The sequence below is a fragment of the Lonchura striata genome, chromosome 19 (genome assembly GCF_050655825.1).
Source record: "Lonchura striata isolate lonStrDom1 chromosome 19, ASM5065582v1, whole genome shotgun sequence".
NCBI classification, from domain to species: Eukaryota; Metazoa; Chordata; class Aves; order Passeriformes; family Estrildidae; genus Lonchura; species Lonchura striata.
This window is the reverse complement of record NC_140721.1, coordinates 6,165,306-6,183,750: the sequence shown is the minus strand read 5'-3', so window position 1 is coordinate 6,183,750 and position 18,445 is coordinate 6,165,306. Positions and strand designations below refer to the sequence as shown.

Here is an 18,445-nt window from a genome sequence, read left to right as displayed (position 1 = left end):
CTCTTGTGCTGTTACGTGGGAAGAGACCCATGTTGCTTCATTTGCCTCATCACTGAGAATCTCAGTGGTGTTTGTTTCCATCTCACAGAAATCACTGTGTAAAAGCTACAACTTCTCCTTGGCAGCTGATGGAGCAGCCACAAGGGGAATTCCTTTGCTCACTTTGTTCCCTTGGGGAATCCCTTCAGAAAATCCAACTGGGATGGCACAAACCCCTCACACCTCCCTTTGCCTGACCCCTGCGTGCTCTCCTGTCCCCTCAGGTGGTGCTGGGCCCCCCAGCACCGAGGACAACCTGTGCAGGATCTGCATGGATGCTCCCATCGACTGTGTGCTGCTGGAGTGTGGGCACATGGTGACGTGCACCAAGTGCGGGAAGCGCATGAGCGAGTGTCCCATCTGCCGCCAGTACGTCATCAGGGCCGTGCACGTCTTCAGGACGTAGAGGTGGCTCTGGGCTCAGGGCTGCTGTGCCTTAAAGCCTCAGTGCTCTTGGGGAAAGGGAAACATCCCTGCCACAGCTACCTTGGAGATCAGCTGCTGCAGGACAGGCAAGCAGGAAGCCTGGGGAAAGTGCTCTGCTCAAGCCATGCCCGACTCTGCTCATCCCACCATTGTGCTTTACACCACAGTGCCTGGACTCCTTGGAGCTCATTGCCAGCAATCATTAACCACCTCCATCCTAGGAAAATTTGAGGACAGATGGATGCCCAGCTTTCCACCAGGAAGATCAGCTCCAGAGGCTTTGTATTTATCTCTGAATAATAAAAGTGAACTGGGGTCTCAAAAAGTGTCCTTTGTTTTGCTGCTCAGGCTATGCCCAGCAACAACTCGATTTTCAAAGATTAAAATGTTACCGTGCTTGTTAATTGTACTTTTTAATTTAATGTAAAATTGTTATGCTTGCAGGACAGGCAGACCATCCCTGCTTTGCCTAATTCCAGCCTAGTGCAATTGTGGAAAAATGTGTAGTTTTGTATCAAGGTTGTCTTTGTACTGTGGAAAACTCTTGGGGAGGGAGGCTGGGAAGGCTCAGCCTTGCCCCTGTGTGCTGGGTTTTTGTTTCTGTGCCAGAGGTGGGGAGCTACAAATCCAAGGCTTGAGTCTTCCCCAGGGTTTACTGAGGACTCCACTGCTACACAATCATATTTAAGTGCAGGTGACTTTGTCTTTTTTTAGAAGGGAATCATGGAAGAAGGCCTTTGTGTCCCTTGAATCCAGGAGCAATCTCCACTGCAAATCAGCTTGCCCATCCTCCCCAGGGCTGTTTTACAGTTCTGTTACCTTCCACTGCTTATCAGAAGCAGTTTTGTCCTTTCTGCTGCTGAGGGTGGGGAGAGAGGCTGTGGCCTGATCCCTGCCAGCTCTCCTGGGCAGTGGGTGCAGCTGGAAGAGATTTGCTAGAGCAGTGTGGCAGTTCTTGCAGGAGGTGACTGTGACTGGTGTATTGTCCCCTCACTGCAGGGCAGCTGAGGCTGAGCTGTCCTGGCTGCTCTGGGGACGGGGGATGGCTCCGTGTTCCAGCTGGCTGCCAGCAGAGAACAGCACAAACCCCTCACAGCTCCTGGGGCACTGAAGTGCAGCTGCAGGGACAGCAGCAGAGCTCCCGTGCAGTGGCAGTGATGGCAACAGCACATGCACCTGCTGTGCTCTGCACAGGGCAGTTCCAGGAGCAGCCAGTGCAGGGACTTTGCTCTGGGCACTGCAGCCAAAACAGGGCCTGGGATGAGAAATCCAGGGCTCGGGAGGCAGCCAGGGATTTCTCACTGAGGTGCTCCCAGAACTCCACAAAACTGCAGCAGCTGCTGCATTGACTGAACTCAGCATTCCGAGTTCTACCTCTGTCCCAGGCCAGTTCTGTAATCTCTGATTTAAGGTTTAACAGATCCAGCACGAGAACAAACTGAACAAGTCAGAGCAGCACAACAGAGAAAAGGGCAGGTAAAAAGTGACTGCTGGCTCTGGATAGAGCACAGGGACCTCGAAGAGCTGCAGGAATACACAACATGCTCAAAGCCTCATTTAGGAAATCCACTGTGAAAATTCATGTTGTTGTATTTTTCAATGAACTCAGGGCTGGGGGAACTTAGCAGGAATAAGATGATTCCCCTATGGATAGATGTACTTTTCCTTGTAGAGGGTAGGCTTAATGTTCTACAGCAGTTAAATCAAGCTGCAGCTCAATGCCTGAAATTTTAGGGGTGAGAAGATCCACCCACCCTGTGACTTCAAAATGTGCTTTGTGAATGGAAGACTCTTCTTGTTTCACTTGTAAAAATGGATTCTCTATTATGGGTATGAGTGAGTTGTTTTTAAAGGAAAATCAAAACCTGGAGGAAACTGATTAATGATCCAAAGGAATATAATGTTCTGAACTAATAAAGTAAATGGAAATATTTATGTGCTTTATGTACACTGTACATTGTTTAAAGATTTTAAAACTTAATGTTCTACTTGAAAGGGCATGTTATTCACTGTTAAATTCTCTGGTACTATGACAGTTCAACTTACTAGTTTTGGTACAGAAGTCTGGTTTATAATTTTATAATAAAGTTGAATTGTGATTTAGTTAACTTTGTTTCTGACTCTGTTACAAGCAGAGATGCTACAGTTACTGCTGAACCTCAGCCAGAAATTGGGATTCCAGGTGCTGAAATGCTGTTAGTGGGAGGGTACAGAAGAGGTGGAGGAGAAAAAAATTACCTGACAACACAAATGACCTTGGCACCACAGGCAAGAGTCCCATGGAGCTGCTGCTCTCTTTTCCTGAGCAGGAAGAGAAGAACCTTTGGAAAATAAATCCTGACAGCAAAGGAGAAGCTGCTTCAGTTTTATTTATCTATAAAAATACCCAAATTTTAAAAACCCAAGGAGACTAAACCAGCACCTGGATACGGGCGGTGGTCTACAGTATGGGCAGGAAAATGGGATTCAGCAGTGACATTCCTTCAGAGAACGTTTTAAATTCATTCCATAGGGCTGCTCTGGATCTTTGTAGCTATCCCCATCTCCATGGAGGGATCTCCCCATTCCCTGTCCCCAGCTGCTCGGTGCTAGCACGGGGCCAGCAGCCGGCGCTTGCGGATGCACTCCCAGACCCACCTGGGAGTCACCCGCCGGGCCCCGGCGCTGCCAGCAACGTCCCCGAGCACGTGGGTGGCCGAGGCAGCGTCCCCCTCGGACACCAGGTCCCCGTCGAAGGCGATGAAGTAGCGGCGGATCCGGTCAAAGTCCTTCACCGAGGGCGCCAGGTAGAGCCTCACCCCCGTGAAAATGTCCAGCAGCGGCTGCTGAGGGGGAAGGAGAAACAGCTCGGGCAAAGCATTCCTTGGAATGGAGTGGACATTCCTTGGAATGGGAGTGAACAGACCACAACTGCTCCAGCCTCCCTCCACCCCACCGTGGGTGCTGTCTGTACCTTCTTCCCGTTGTCCTCCATCTCAGATGCTTTTCTCTTCTCCCCTCGTTTCTCCTCGGATTTTTGAGGGGATCCAACGATTCCTTTGCTTTCTAAAAACAAAAATTTGGCTCATGCACGTGCTCTGTCCAGATGCTGGTTGTGTATGAATGTTGGGGGAAAGTAAAGAGCAGAAGGGAAAAGTTTCCTCCCCTCTTTCTGGAAAGTCCATGAATTACTGTCACTAGTGAGACACATTTTTGTACTGCATTCCCAGGCTGCTGCCGCCACCTGCCCTCCATGCTGTCACCACTCTGGCCTCTGTGAGACTGCTCAGCAATCTGCTTCACGTTCCAGCTCAATTCACCAGGAAATCACCTCCAGCCACATTTCCCTTTATCCACATGAATTCCATCCAAATCAAATTAAATACTGGCTCATGACCAACAATCTCTAACCAAAGGGCTGTGACCTGCAGACATGGGAGCAGTGAACACCAACCTCAACAGCATCATCAGAGCTGTTTCCATCCCTCTTTTCCCAATCCCAGGATATCTCAAGAGCTACAGGGCTAAACCAAGGATCTGAACAGCTTTGACCATTATCCCTGAGATCCAGGTGAAAGGTGGGACCATCAAGTCTCTGACAGAAGGCAAGGACCCAGAGCCAGCCTGCCCCTAGCACAGAGGACTCCTTCCTGAAAGCACCATCATCTTACCTTCTTCCTTCTGGGCTTTTGCAGGTGACTTGCTTGGGGGACTCTTAATACTGCTGTGAGGTGTGGAAGACCTGGAATTCCCATCATTCTCTCCACTGCTGCCAGCTGTGGATTCATCTTCCTCCCCAGCTGTAACACTGAAATCAGCCTTCTCTTTGGAGAGCTGGTACAGCTCCTGCCCAGGGAAAAAGCCCTGATCACATCTGACACAGGACACGAGCTGTGTGCACAGACTGCTCTGGTGTTCTCCTCCCTGAAGTGTTTGCTCAAAAGCCTTTTCTTCCTGCACCTCTCTGCAGTCATTTTCCTGTCACCTCTGTCCCAGCTCCCTGCGTTCCACCCCTCCCTGGCATTAAGGGAAGCCACACAGGAGGAGCAAAAGCCACATCCACATCACCTGCAACAGAGCCTGAAGGATGAGCACTGCCCAGTGCCCGCTGTGGGAAGGGCCCAGCTGCAGAGGGGTCTGTTCCTCTCTCTTCCCCATGGGGATCCTGGCAGGCCCTGGGGGCTGCATCACTCCTGCTTTCCATGGCACAGCAGCCCTGGCAGCTGCTGCCAGCCCCAAACTACAGCAGCTCCCCCGAGCACAGAGCTCCCCAGCTCTCCCACTGCCAGGGCTGGCTGCAGCCCAGGGGTCCTGGCTGGTGCCACTTGGCCCCTGTGCCCCAGAATACCCACAGGCACTTCCCAAATGCCTTTCCCAGTCTCAGCAAATGCTGGGAAACTGAGTGAGAATGAAGAGAACAAAGGTCAGTCACCATCCTTGGACGTGTTTAAAAGAAGCCTGGACGTGGCACTCAGTGCCCTGGTTTAATTGCTGGGGAGGTGTTAGGTCACAGGTTGGACCTGATGATCTCAAAAGGTCTTTTCCAACCGAGTTCATGCTGTGATTCTGTGGTCACCTCTGAGGAAGGCAATTCCTCACCCTGCCACAGGAGCTGATGGAACCAACTGCCCGCAGAGACTTCTCTGACAGGGCACAACACCACAACAGCTCAAGGGACCTGGAAGGCTTCCAGCAAAACAACCCAGCCCGAGCCTGGCATGAAGGGAAACCAGAAGGTGCCGTGACAGGCAGCAGGTGCCTCGAGTGCATGCTGTGATTTGTCTGAAGCTGCAGGGCCCCGTGCTGACCCACCTTGAGCTGCTGCAGGTTGGTGGCAGTCTGCCAGTCCTTGTCGTCGCGGATGCGGGTGCAGCGCGGGAAGCGGATGGAGATCCCGTCCGCGGTGTGCGCCTCGGCCTTGGAGAACTCGGCCCCCGTGATCTCCCACACCGGCGCCTTCTGCACACACGGGGGGAAGCCACGTCACACCCCTGTCCTCCCTCTCAGGAGCCAGCTCAGAGTGCCTCACCCCCCTCGCTCTCCTCCCCAGCACAGCTCCATGTACACAAAGTGACCTTGCTGGTCACCTTCTTTATCAAAACCTACTCTTCCTCCAAGCCAGGATCCTTCACTAAGCCAATTTCTAAGTGACACCTTTGCCTTCAGGCATACAGAGCATACTGACACACTCCCTACAACAACAGCAACTTGTGGGTTGTAGTTTCAACCCTTTTAAGTCAGATTTAAGAAACCCTTTGTGTTTCAACCCTTTTCAGTCAGATTTCTTATATCTCAAATTTAAAGCAAGCTCACTTCTGGAAGGGATTTAATGCACAAGAATATTTCCCAAAACTGCTGCAGGTGTCATTTCTTCATGAAGCTCTTAGCCTCAAATGCACCTGCAAGATTGAGAGATAAAAACTTGTGCTTAATTTCCCATTCCAAGTATGAAGATTTATTTTGTAACAGAGACAACTTCTAAGTTGTCCTTCTAAAGGATTTATAAAAGATTGCAGAATAAGGGCTGGGAAATGTTAAATGATTATGAGAGTGCTTACCTTTGGATCTGGGACAATGAAGTCTGGGTAGTAGATTTTGTTAATTTTTAGCCACCTTGGAATTTTACTAGGATCCTATTAATTAAAAGCACAAAATTCAAATCATTGACACTTATCATCATATATAATCCTAACTTTACAACAGAAGCTGCTGAAACACAACCTAGAAGTAGATCAGCATAAAGGTATTACATTGCCTTTGCATGGATGGAATTTGCACTGATCTGCAGCCATTTCTTTCATCTAGAAAATCACAAGTATTGCCTGAACACAGCCCTCAATTCCTGTCATTTTGTGTGTGAAACAAGAAGTTGATCCAATTGTGATTAATGTAAAAATACCCTTTTTTTTTTTTAAAGATTCTACAACCTTGATGCAAATGGCCTTCAGGATGTCAAGGTGATATTAAAATTCAGCTCTCTGTTTATTTGTCCAGCCTTGAAAAGCAAGATAAACCACTGACAGAAATCTTAACTCCAACCCCAGGTTATGGAGCCACCAGACCAGAGCCTGACTGAGCATTTCCCTCCCACAGCCCCATCTAGTGACTGCCTTTGCCAATCACAACGTGCCAAAAACTCCAGATAAAAAATTGCTATCTTCCCAACAAAACCTTGTCCTAGCAGGAAACAGATGGTGCCTGGCTTCCCACTGAGTGTCTGGGTACAGATCCCAGGCAGTGCCTCTCCAGGAGCTGGCTGCTCTGACACCTCACTTGTGTCAAGTGCTTGATGTGCTTCAACTCTGATTCATTCCTGGCAGGGCACCTCCACCCTGCAGTGAAGCAGCACCTCGAGGGCAGCTGAGCATCCCTGGGCTCCCCCCTCTCACCTTGCTGATCTTCACCATGTCCAGCTCTGTCTGCAGACGTGCCAGGGTGGCATCATCGTGGCCACCAGAGCACTTGGTCACCGTGCACCACTTCTCACTCTTGGGGTCGTAGCAGCCCATGAGGAAGATGGACATCATCCCACCTGCACAGGGACAGCAAAGTTCACAGCTTGCACAGGGCAAGCCACAGCTTTTCTGAGCCAAAACCCTTTTGTATCTTTGGGAGTCAAAGGGGCCTGGGCTTGTGATAGTTGCAGGGCTGCTCACAAAGCTGAACAGAGCCTCTGCATTGTGCAACAGCCCAGCCCAACACCTCCAGCCCTGCTGTGCCAAGCAGCCCACAGCAAAGGCACAGCAAGGACATGATGGGCTGCAGCTGGTAACCACTGCTCCAGCCACCCTCATTCTGGAGTTCTGGAACTGGAAAACCTTGGGAGCTCCTTGAACAGACAGATCTCTGACCTAAGCCAACTCCAGACCTACCTTTACTGCCTTGTCCATAGAAAGCCCCCAGCACCACCAGGTCAGCAGTGTCAGCCATTGCCCCCTCGTTGAGATAATCCTTCTTCACCTTCAGCCAGTGGCGTTTCCCTGGCTCGTAATTACCCTGTGCAAAGGAAGGCAGAGCCCCCTCAGAGAGATCCCCTCGTGGGCAGCAGCTCCTCAGACAACCCCAGCCTTTACCCAGCTCAGCAGCTCCTGAGCACAGCAGGAGGAGCAGCTTGGACTGGATGTCAGCACTGAGAGGAGCCCAGAGATGTTTCCAGAACGCTCAGTGTGTGATGCTGACTCTGTTGTCATTCCCAAACTCCCAGCTGACAGCAGTACAGAGGGAAGGGGAACTTGCCTTTATATCCTTCAGCACCAGCCCTTCCAGCCCCTCCCGGATGACCCGGGTGATCATGTCTGCCAGATCTGCAGCTTTCTGCAAAGGAGAGGGATCATGGTTAGCCCAGGACTGTAAAAAGGGCTGAGCTCTTCAGGCTTTGTGTTTGGAGCAGTGGTGCACAAAACCCAGAGCAACTGCAGGGAGAGGAATGGTTTCACAATGGTTTTCCAACAGGGACCCTGTACATGTTCTCTTTGCTGCACACCCAGTGACTAAGCTGGGAATATGTCCCAAGAAGAGAAGGTTTGTCTGGTTAAAACATACCCCCCAGAGACGTGGCTGCCCCACTGGCTGTGACCCAGTATGTCCCAAGCCAGATCTGCTCAGCCAGCAGTGCCTGCTTCCTTCTCCATCCAACTGCCTTGGGACCTATGAACCTTCTGCCCAAAATGTCCAAGCATTCTCCACCAAAGCCAAGGTGCCACAGAAATCAGCAGCAATGGGGAAAAATAATGGGACATCAGGCTCGTGCATAATCTAAGGAAAATCCCAGCATGCTGCTGCCTAAATGTAGGATTTAGCAGCCAGGATGTCTCAAGGCTGTGTGGCACTTGAAGCTGCCAGTCTGGGAAGTGGCACAGTCTGGCTCCCTTCAATCAGGCTGCAGTCACAGCTCTGCACTGAGTGACAGCAGGATTTAACTCCTAACAGGGTCAGAGTGACAGTGGCTAAAATCATTAACAAGCCATAAAACCTGAAGTATGCAAGTTAGGATTATACTGAAGGGGCTGGGGCCAGGAAAAGATGGGAATACAATGCTGGCTCAAGAAGTCTTGCACACCGAGCAGAAGGAGAACCGTTTTGCCAGGGTGAATTGCAGTTAATTATAAAAAAGCCAAGTGCTGGAGGAGCAGGGTGAGGGTTGCAGGGACACACTGGACTCACTGTGACATGTTTCATCTCTGAGAACAGGATTCTGTTGGGGATCTCCACCATGTTGTCGTGGAGGAACTTGCGCCGCTCACACAGGGGCCTAGAGCAGGGCATGGACAGTGAGGGACAAGCAGCAATCCCAACAGCAACATTGAAAAAACCTGTTAAATCATTAAATCATTCACCCTAGAGAGCTCCAGAGAGGACAACGAGCTCTTACTTTCCTCCAGGAAGTGACAGAATGGCAATTCCAATGTCAAGTGTGTTTAGAAGATGTGAGATGAGCAGCTGAGACACAGATCATCCCAGTGTTTTGGAGAGCAAGAGGAGCTCCAGAGAAAAACTCCCTGGCACAGCAAGGTCCCTCCCATGCTGCCCTGATTTCCCAGTGAGTGGCCAGTCTGACAGCCCAGGGGAACTGGTCTGTCTGCATTAGTGGGGTTTTCCAGCCAGTTCATCCCAGGAAACCAGCCCAGGCACTCTCCCCTGCCAGCCACACCTGTCCATCAGGCTGATGTCATTGAAGTAGATGCAGTCAAACACGAAGAGGCAAACGTTGGCATCCTGGAAAGCAGCTTTCTGAAACACAAAGGATTCTGCAGTCACAGCAAACAGTTTTAGCAAAGCAAGAAGAGAATGGATTTTTATCTCTGTAACATTTTAGGTATGCCTCTTCTAAAAGAAGCATTCTGAGAATTAAGATTTTGCACTGAATGTGTCCAAGCACAAGCTAAGAACATAAAAAAATGTTAATTTCCCAGGAATGGAAAATAATACTAAAAATATTAATGGTTTTGGGCAATGCAACATCTGTGCAAAAAACCCACATTTATAGACACAACAAATTAATGGCTACTTTTAACTTAGGCACTTATAGATTAATTTTCATTTTCCTGTCCTTTTCCTCACCCCCATTCAGTCTAGACACAAGCACTACATAACATTTGCATGGAATAATCACTGCATCCCTCTGGTCTCCCAGGCTGCCATACATTGCTCAAGCCATGAGAAACAACAACAGAATTGCATGATTTTCCAAAGATTTTAAAAAATATTATGGTAATATTAATTTAAAATTAGTATTTTAATATTAAAATCTTTAAATTAAGTTCTGTTAATGTCCTGCCAGTGACCAGGTTAGTATCAAATCTACTGTATTAGAGCAGTAGCTTTTCAATATCAGCCTTTTCAATAATCTTATTTTTTCCCAGATACTCTAACAAGCATCAGAGCTCTGAAATTATCCTGTGATAGCAGATTGTGTTTAAGTCAGCTGAGTAACAGCCTCCAAACACAAAAACCATTTTTTTTTTTTTTTACCTTGTGCACACCAAGGGTCCCAAAAGGAAGTGGCTTGCCAGTTTTATTGTCAATCAGAAGAACTTCTGAATCCAGAATCATACTTTGCCCACCAGGAAAAGCCTGGGGGATGAAATCCTTAAAATGGGCTACCTTGGGAAAAGAAAAAAAAATACAAAAAAACTGGCTGAAGAGAGGGATTCACTCCAATGCAGGTGTTTTCTCCACAAGTATACAACGCACATGTAGCACATCTGCACTTCTGTGGTACCCACAGCAGTTTACAAATAGAAAAATGAGGCTTCAATAAACAGAACCAAGTCACCCAACTGGCACCAAAGCTCCCAAAATGCAGTGCATAGAGAGGATTCTGCAGCAGACAGATGAAATTTAATTCCAAGCTCTTAACATGCACCAGAATTAAATGATTACAGTTTTAAGCATTGCTTTTCCACATCTATATAAATTAGGAATGAGAAGGAAACTATAGAAGGAAACGATTTGGAATGCAGTGGAGGAGCTGGCAGAAGGGGTGGTCAGTGCCCAGGTGCTTACTTTGTGGGGGAGCACAGGCTTGAGGCTCCTGCTGAAGTAGCTGAAGTGATCCCCGTTCTTGTGCACCTGCACGCGCTCGCCGTCGTACTTGATCTCGGCGTACATCCCGTTGGGACACTTCTTCATGGCGTACTCGATGGACTTGCAGGCCTCAGCCTGGGCAGAGAGGGCCAAAACCAGTGACACATGGAAAATAAAGCTACTCTTACCCAAGTTCATGAATTAGCTCCAGTGAATCCCCTTGTAGAGCTTTTTGTCCAGAACTTCTGTTAGCGAGTCCAAGTTTTCCTTAATGATTCACTTACTAATATCTGCATATGCCCAGATAATTACAGCTTTTCAGTGCTTATCCCCTCCAAATGCTTTAAACTGAGCCTTCTGTAGGAGTGTGCTCAGCCCACAAGTAAATATTTAACTCTGCTTTGTTCACACAAAAAGCCAGACCTATTTGAATCTTTAATCCACTGGAAAGCTTACACTCTTTCCAGAGAAAGGGTCAGCTTCTGCAATGACAACAAATACAAAAGACTGAGAGCAAGGGAAGGTATTAGCTTGGCAGTGGCACTGAAGGTGCAGATACTGAGTGTATCAGATACTTGGCCTGCTGGTAGGAGATGCTTTCTAAGCTGGCATTAAACAGCAGTGAGCCCTGCAGAGCCAGCCCACACTGCACAGCACTGCCCTGGCTCCTGATGCTCCCAGGTGGGAGTCTCTGCCAGGAGGAGCCCAACCTACCAGCATGGGCTGCACTGGGGTCATGAGCGAGGCCTGCACGCTCAGGGTCCTCTTCAGCCCCGGCACCTTCTCTGCCTCCTGCTGGTTCTGCAGCACCCGCTCCACCACGTCCTGCAGGTTCCGCGAGGCCTTGAACGCCTCGTAGGCGTTGGGGTCCAGAGCGTCCAACCTGCAGCACACAGAGAGAGGGGAGCACTGATCAGCCTCAGGGCTGCTGCTGCTGCCGCAGGAAATGGGCACTTCTGTGTCTCTGTCACTTACACGTGCTTTGCTCCAGCATTCATTTTCAAGTCATGCTTAATTAGCCTGATGATGCACTTCAGGTCGTTGCCTGTACACCTGAGGAAGAGAAGATTCAGCAAAGTTGTCAGCTGAATTTTCCAGCTGAGAAGAAGAAACTCATCCAGATCTCTTTAAAAAGAGGCCCTCCCTTTGTAGAAGGTTTAACCAATCATGTTAATAGTGACACACCTCAGAGACAGAAGGGAATATCCAAAAAGCTTTCCAGCATCTTGATGCCAACATTAATTCTGCCTCAGTGTTGATGTATCTTCCAAAATTTAATTAATTAATGCATCAAGAGTAACTATCGGAAAATCCTCAGCCTCAGATCAACACAAATTGAGCCAGACCAAAAATCTTTGTCTGAACTACTTGAAGGCTTTTCCCAACATGCTTAAGAACAGCAACTTAATTAACAGCTAAGCACCATTAGGGTGTTACTGCAAATCACTTGTTTGACTGAAGTGTCCTGACAGGCAGGTACAAAGTTCTCTAGCGTGATCAAGAGCCATAAATGCTCTCCACTGCTGTCAAGGTGTCTCAATCACACCACTAACAGCACCTTACAGATACTAATTAAGTTCAGTGGTGACTCAGGATTAATTTTTCAACTACTCCAGCTTGTAGAGAACCACTCCAGTGCTTGGGCAAACATCCAGAGGCTGGTTCCTTCCCTCACCTGCGACTGATCTGCTGCAGGACACTCTGCTGGTCATCCTCCTTGGTGAGCTTGGATAGCTGGATGAGGAACTCATCGACCTCCTGGATGGTCAGGAGGCTCTTGGCTGCTGGAGGACAGGTCTTGCTCTGCTCGAAGAAGATCCGTATGGTCTCAGAAACATCTCCCTGTCTCCAAAAACAACACCAGGGTGTGGATGAGAGCCATGGCCAGAGAATGGGGGTGCTACTGGGGATTCTGCATGGTTCCAGTGAGGACAAAGGATAGGAGTGATGCTGGGATTGCATGAAGAAATCAGAATCAAACACTTAAGGAAGCTGCCACGACACATAAAGCTGCTCAGCTGTTTAATTTGCCAAGAAAGGTAATTAAGAGTACCAGCATCATCTCATGGCTCTTATTTTTCACTGCTGCAGCAGCATAGACCCTTTATATCCTCGGGATGAATCCACTTGTAAATCCAAGGACGTGGGCCAGGCTAGTGATGTCACTAGAAGGCAGCACACAGCAAGGCAATGAACAGAGATGAAAGAATTACTTTTTTATCTAATTCACCCCTTTTCTGCACCTTGCAGTGAATCAGAGGGTGCACAGTCAATCACCAGCTCCTCTGCACAGGGACTCAATGCACAACTGAGCACCTGCAATTGTAGCAGCTTAATTGTATTAACCACCTGCAGCTGCCAGTGACAGGTCTGTTAATTGAATCCCAGGTTTTGATATGTGATGGTACAAAAAGAGTAATATAACTCAGTTCTGTAGCAATGTGCCAGACAAAGGAGTTTATACAAACAGATCCGGCCCACCTTGCCTAGATAATTTTAGTCTTGCTTTCTAAAGCTTTGCCAGATGAATTCTTATCCTGCTTTCCATTCAAACATGGTTTTTTACAGGTTCCAGATGGCAGAAAATGCTATGAACACTGCTAAAGCCAAGGAAAACCAAAATAAATCACCAGCTCCCATTCTAACAGTCAAGCTAAGGAGTAAAAAACCTAAATCATTACCGAATTTCAATGCAGAATAAGCAAATAGCTGAACAGCAGAAATTAAGAGAGCTGCTCTCTGCACTCACCTGCTCCAGGTCCCGGACCATTTCTTCCTGGTTGCAGTTAAAAATCCTGCTGAACAGCTTTACAATCTGCTTATCATTCAAGTTGTAAACTATTTTAATGACACCTGGTAACAGCATCTTAATGGTGAGATATACATCACCATGAAAACCATCTGGAAAAAAAAAAAAAAAGCACATTATAGCAGTGAGGATTTATTTTCATGTCCAGGCTCTGGCTGGCTGTGTCCAAACCCTGGGGATAAAACCCACAGTTGTAGCTTGGAATTCTTAGGGAAAATAGCCACAATTTGCCTCAAAATCTGACCTCAGCACTAAATTTGGCACCTACAGCACCTGAGTGAGTAATTTTTGTCTGAATTTACTATTTAAGGAGTTCACTTTTCAAAGATTACCACCACAGTTCAGAAATCACCACAGCACAAGGCTAGGACCACACAACAGATCTGAATTTCCCCTTTCCTTTTGAGATCAGCCTTTGAAACTGATTCTGAGAGAGCTGAGAATTCCCAGCTGGAGCCATACCTCCTGCAGATCCCTTCCTGAGGAAGTCCTGGATGATCTGAGTTTTCACATTGTAGCTTGGCTTTTCAGCCACCATGGCGCAGAGCTTGCGGAATTCCCGCAGCAGGCAGTCCTTGTGCTTGGGATCACACCTGGCTGCAGACAGGCTGGGCTTCTGGGCAGGGTTTGCAGGGGCATCTTCTGAATTCTTGGGCTTAGCTGCATCAAACACACCACAAGTTGTTTTTTTTAACAACATGGAGCAAATGTTGAAATTATCTCTGCCTGGCAAGCTGGGAACAATCCCAGTGTGCTGGCGAAGCTTCAGAGCTAAAATTTATGACTTTTATAAAAACCTTCCAACTATGACTTTTATAAAAACCTTCCAACTATGACTTTTATAAAAACCTTCCAATTATTTTTACCCTTCACATCACACCAGAATTTCCTAGATCTTGGTTCTACCAGAAAAGTATGGCTAAGTCATGGTGAAAATTAATTTCTCCTTCCAGATGCCTCTGTTTTAGAGATTTTTTTTTTTCTATTTTATAGGTTTTTAGCCTTCAAAGCAAAACACTTCTCTAAGGTAATTTCTAAAATTGGGGAATACATCCCCATCCTCTCCTAACACCAATCCCTAAGGAACTGATGTCTTTGGCTCTGCTGTGGCTCCAGGTGGGTGTCAGGTCAGTCAGAGCTCACAGATGGAAGATGGACTGTCCTGCTCCTCAGGACAAGTTTTCCATGAACACAACTGAGAATCCTTCAGCAGTTTTTTTCCAGATTTTGAGCTCCACGTGGGATAACTTTAGCCTATGTCTTCAGTTTGGCTGCAATGAGCCAGTCAGCCTGACAATGTGGGTCATAGCAGAACCTTTGTTTCCTTGGGAAAACTGGAGATCCACACATCTTTCAAGATGTTCTTTCAAGACTGACAGCCTAAGAAAGCACTGACAAACCAGAATCATCTATAGATAAAAACCTACTGATCTGAGCCAAGCAGAAACACCTCTTGATGCTGAGACTAAAAAATTAATTTCTCAGAACCATTTCTTAATTCTTACCACTGAATCCAGAGAATTTCTTTGGTGGATCTTTTGTGGTCAGCTGTCCTGTGGCAGTGAGTTTTGCCTGCACTATCACCTTTTTCTTTGGGGTACCTCCAGTCTTGGAATTGGCTTCTGGAAAGCAGAAAGGTTCAAAGAGGCAGTCAGGAATAATCTCATACATCACTCACCATATTATGTGGCTTACAAAGTAAAAAGCCTTAAAAGAAATGGGAATTGGAGGAGAAAAAAAATGGTGTTTTTCAGGTAACAAAAGTTAGAAGAATATGTAATTTATTAAAGATCACAGAAAAATGTGGAAATGGAAAATAACTGATGATTCACCATGGGTTTTATTTGCTTATGAAATAAATCACCTAGCTCTTGTCCAGAACTAGTTGTGACAAACGAACTGAGGAGTGTCACTGCAGAAGTGACCATTTCTTCCCTTTCTTACACAGCTGAGGCAGGGGCTGGAGCAGCAGCACATGTTTTGTCCCTAAGCCACACAAATAAATCCACGAGGATTTAATGGCAAAGGCACAGCTGGGTAACAACCTCTGGCATAACCTGAAAATAAGGAGGAAAGTGACCCTGGAACTGCCTCGTGCCTCACCTGAGATGTACTTGTTGATTGTTTCTTTCTCCTCATCCTGCAGCTCTTCCCACCCCTCCAAATCTGTGATATCCTCAATTTTCTTAGTAGTGGCCCGGGCTTTGTCCAGCTTCTCAAAGATGCACTTGACATGGTACCACTCCTTCATGTCCCCTCCGGACTCGGTGAAAGGATTGGGAACGATCTTCCCGATGCGCACCATCCCCTTCACGATCTTCTCCTTGCACTTCTTGCAGCCCGCGGTGCCTCGCTTGGCATAGTCCACGCAGTACCGCTGCTCTGCCATGTCCTCCGCGGCCGCGCAGGCCGAGCGCAGCGGGAACGGCAGCGGGGACGCGCCGGCACCTCCGCGCTGCTTCGGGGATGGCACAGGGACGGGCTGGAGCAGCAGCTGCCACCAGCACCCGGGGCTGCCTCCGGCGGAGCGGGAGAACGCTGCGGCCAAGGGGAGCTGCGGGCGGGGGCAGAGCAGCGCTGCGGCCCGGCCGAGAGCGCGGGCGGCGTGTGACAGCGCCCGGCCGCCCGCGGGCATCCAGTCCGCGCCGAGGCTGCTGCGAGCGACACAGGCGACACTCAGCACCCCCTGCCCGCCGGGACCCGCCCAACCCAGCCCTCACCCCCGCTCCGCAGCGGCCGCCACCGCCCGCGCTGCGCTGCCCCACAGCCCGGCCCCTCACGGCCCCCTCCTCGCTCCCAGGCCTCTCCCGCCACAGCCTCGCCCCGAGCCCGCTTTCCCGCCCTGCCCTCCCCGGCGCGACCACGGGCTCCCGCTGCCCCTCCGCCGCTCACCGAGCTCCTCACGGTGCCGCCATCCCGTCCCCCGCCCCGTCCGGACCCCCGGCTCGCCCGCAGCCCCTCAGGCCGGGGCCGCCGCCTCAGCCGCCGCCGGGACACGAGCGCGCCGGCCCGGCTTCCGTAGGGCCGCGCGCGCCGCCCGGCCCCGCCCCTTCCTGCCCGAGCGGCGGCCGGGGGCGCGCTCAGGCCACGCCCCATCGGCCCGTCTGAGCCCCGCCCCCAGCGCGCGCCGGGAGCGTTTTCCCGCCTCGGGCGCGGCTGAGGCGGCGCTGGGAGCGCGCCCGGGGCAGCACCGGGTGCGTGCCCCGAGGCGGCACCGGGAGCGCGCCCGGGGCAGCACCGGGTCCGTGCCCCGAGGCGGCCCCGGGAGCGCGCCCGGGGCAGCACCGGGTCCGTGCCCCGAGGCGGCACCGGGAGCGCGCCCGGGACAGCACCGGGTCCGTGCCCCGAGGCGGCACCGGGAGCGCGCCCGGGGCAGCACCGGGTCCGTGCCCTGGGGCGGCACCGGGTCCGTGCCCTGGGGCGGCACCGGGAGCGCGCCCGGGGCCAGGGAGTGTCCGTGCCCTGGGGCAGCACCGGGTCCGTGCCCTGAGGCGGCACCGGGTCCGTGCTCTGGGGCGGCACCGGGTCCGTGCCCTGGGGCGGCACCGGGAGCGCACCTGGGGCCAGGAAGAGAATCCAATGCCCTGGATTCGCACTGGGTCCGTGCCCTGGGACGGGACTGGGACCAGGACCAGAGGTGGCACCGGGTCCTCGCCCTGGGACAACGGAGAGTTCCCCCTCCATGAGGCGATCGATGGAGGGACTGTGCCCTGAGCTGGCAGCGGCTCCCCGCCCCGAGGTGGGGAAGGGTCCGTGCTGTGGGGCGGCACTGGGACAGCGCCTGGGGCCATGGAGGGTTTGTGCCCCGCTCTGTGCCGTGAGGCAATGGAGGGTTTGTGCCCCGCTCTGTGTCATGAGGCAATGGAGGGTTTGTGCCCCGCTCTGTGTCGTGAGGCAATGGAGGGTTTGTACCCTGCTCCGTGCTGTGAGGCAATGGAGGGTTTGTGCTCCGCTCTGTGTCGTGAGGCAATGTAGGGTTTGTGCCCCACTCTGCCATGAGGCCATGGAGGGTTTGTGCCCGGCTCTGTGCCATGAGGCCATGGAGGGTTTGTGCCCAGCTCTGTGCCATGAGGCAGGGGAGGGTTTGTGCCCCGCTCTGTGCATGAGGCAGTGGAGGGTTTGTGCCCTGCTCTGTGCCATGAGGCAGTGGAGAGTTTGTGCCCTGCTCTGTGCCGTGAGGCAATGCAGGGTTTGTGCCCTGCTCTGTGCCCTGAGGCAGTGGAGGGTTTGTGCCCCGCTCTGTGCCATGAGGCAATGGTTTGTGCCCCGCTCTGTGCCGTGAGGCCATGGAGGGTTTGTGCCCCGCTCTGTGCCGTGAGGCCATGGAGGGTTTGTGCCCCGCTCTGTGCCGTGAGGCCATGGGGTTCTGCACCTGCGGCAATGGAGGGTCCCTGCCCTCAGACGGTCCCAGATCCGTGCCCTGAGGTGATGGCTGGTCCCCCCCACAGGGCTGACTCCACTGCAGCAGTGTCCCCTGCCCTGAGGTGATGATGACTTCCCGACCTGCCAAAGTTGGCTTTTCCAGAGTACTGGAAAAGGCAGGTGTGAGTGGTGCCCTGTTCCTGGCTGAGGCACACTGGTTCACCAAGAGTGCTGTGCTGCATTAACACAGCTTGGAGGTGCTGATGGATCACCTGGCCATAGAAGTGGTCCCTCCAAGAGTTCTAACAGCGTGTTTGTGCACTGAGCCACTGCTTTATCCCCAGCCTCATGAAGCTGTCCCTTCAGGGGTACTATGCCATGCTGGTGCAGGTTTGAGATGCTGCCATATCACCTGGGCCCTCAGTACCTGCACAGGCCTGAAGTGCTGCCCTTATAATCTCTTAAAATTGTCCTTTGCACTGTGTTTGTGTGGGTTTGAGGTGCTGCTGTACCACCCCAGGCTCCTGAGAACAGCCCTTCATCCCAGTACAGGTAAACACACACCTGCAGCCCAGCTGTTGGCTCTCTGCTGGTGGCAGCCACCCCTGTTCCTCTGGTGGAAGTGCTGTTGTGCTGTGCCAGGAGGCTGCTGAGGAGGCTGGAACAGATGCAGTACACAGCTCTACTGGATTCCTACCTTCATCCGTGGAAAGGATGCTGTGTGGGTTGACATGGCCAAGTCTCTGACCTCAAAGGCAGAATGAGACATAAGGTAGAGAATTTGCTTCCCCAGCCACATATCTG

The 18,445-nt window shown here is 50.9% G+C and overlaps 2 protein-coding genes across 25 annotated transcripts in view; one reads left to right on the top strand and one right to left on the bottom strand.

Annotated features, from left to right (window-relative positions):
* RFFL (ring finger and FYVE like domain containing E3 ubiquitin protein ligase) overlaps positions 1 to 2,568 on the top strand; it is a 32,523-nt gene extending 29,955 nt beyond the window's left edge. For 8 of the 16 annotated variants that reach the window (XM_077787497.2, XM_021551057.3, XM_085557513.1 and 5 more), the window contains one exon: positions 264 to 2,568. In XM_077787497.2, the coding sequence (XP_077643623.2) occupies positions 264 to 445 (182 nt within the window). In that variant the 3' untranslated portion in view covers positions 446 to 2,568. The remainder of the gene's footprint in view (positions 1 to 263) is intronic. The other 8 variants (XM_085557509.1, XM_085557508.1, XM_085557505.1 and 5 more) reach the window with 1 other exon arrangement.
* Positions 2,547 to 16,308, bottom strand: LIG3 (DNA ligase 3). Of its 9 annotated transcripts, none has more exons than XM_085557479.1 (21): positions 16,172 to 16,308; positions 15,383 to 15,933; positions 14,785 to 14,901; positions 13,742 to 13,939; positions 13,220 to 13,371; positions 12,146 to 12,312; positions 11,446 to 11,523; positions 11,185 to 11,353; positions 10,450 to 10,605; positions 9,916 to 10,047; positions 9,095 to 9,174; positions 8,608 to 8,695; positions 7,681 to 7,758; positions 7,317 to 7,440; positions 6,834 to 6,976; positions 6,003 to 6,077; positions 5,257 to 5,403; positions 4,116 to 4,290; positions 3,419 to 3,510; positions 3,103 to 3,290; positions 2,547 to 2,802 (listed from the first exon to the last, which is right to left on the bottom strand). In XM_085557479.1, exons 2-21 carry the CDS (start codon positions 15,912 to 15,914, stop codon positions 2,700 to 2,702), a joined length of 2,994 nt encoding a protein of 997 aa, XP_085413605.1. In that variant the 5' UTR covers positions 15,915 to 15,933; positions 16,172 to 16,308; the 3' UTR covers positions 2,547 to 2,699. The 9 variants fall into 9 exon arrangements, with proteins under 9 accessions (XP_085413605.1, XP_085413606.1, XP_085413607.1 ...); XM_085557480.1 differs by having other exon boundaries at positions 15,383 to 15,930; positions 16,172 to 16,299; XM_085557483.1 differs by having other exon boundaries at positions 2,553 to 2,766.
* Positions 16,309 to 18,445: the final 2,137 nt, after the last annotated feature.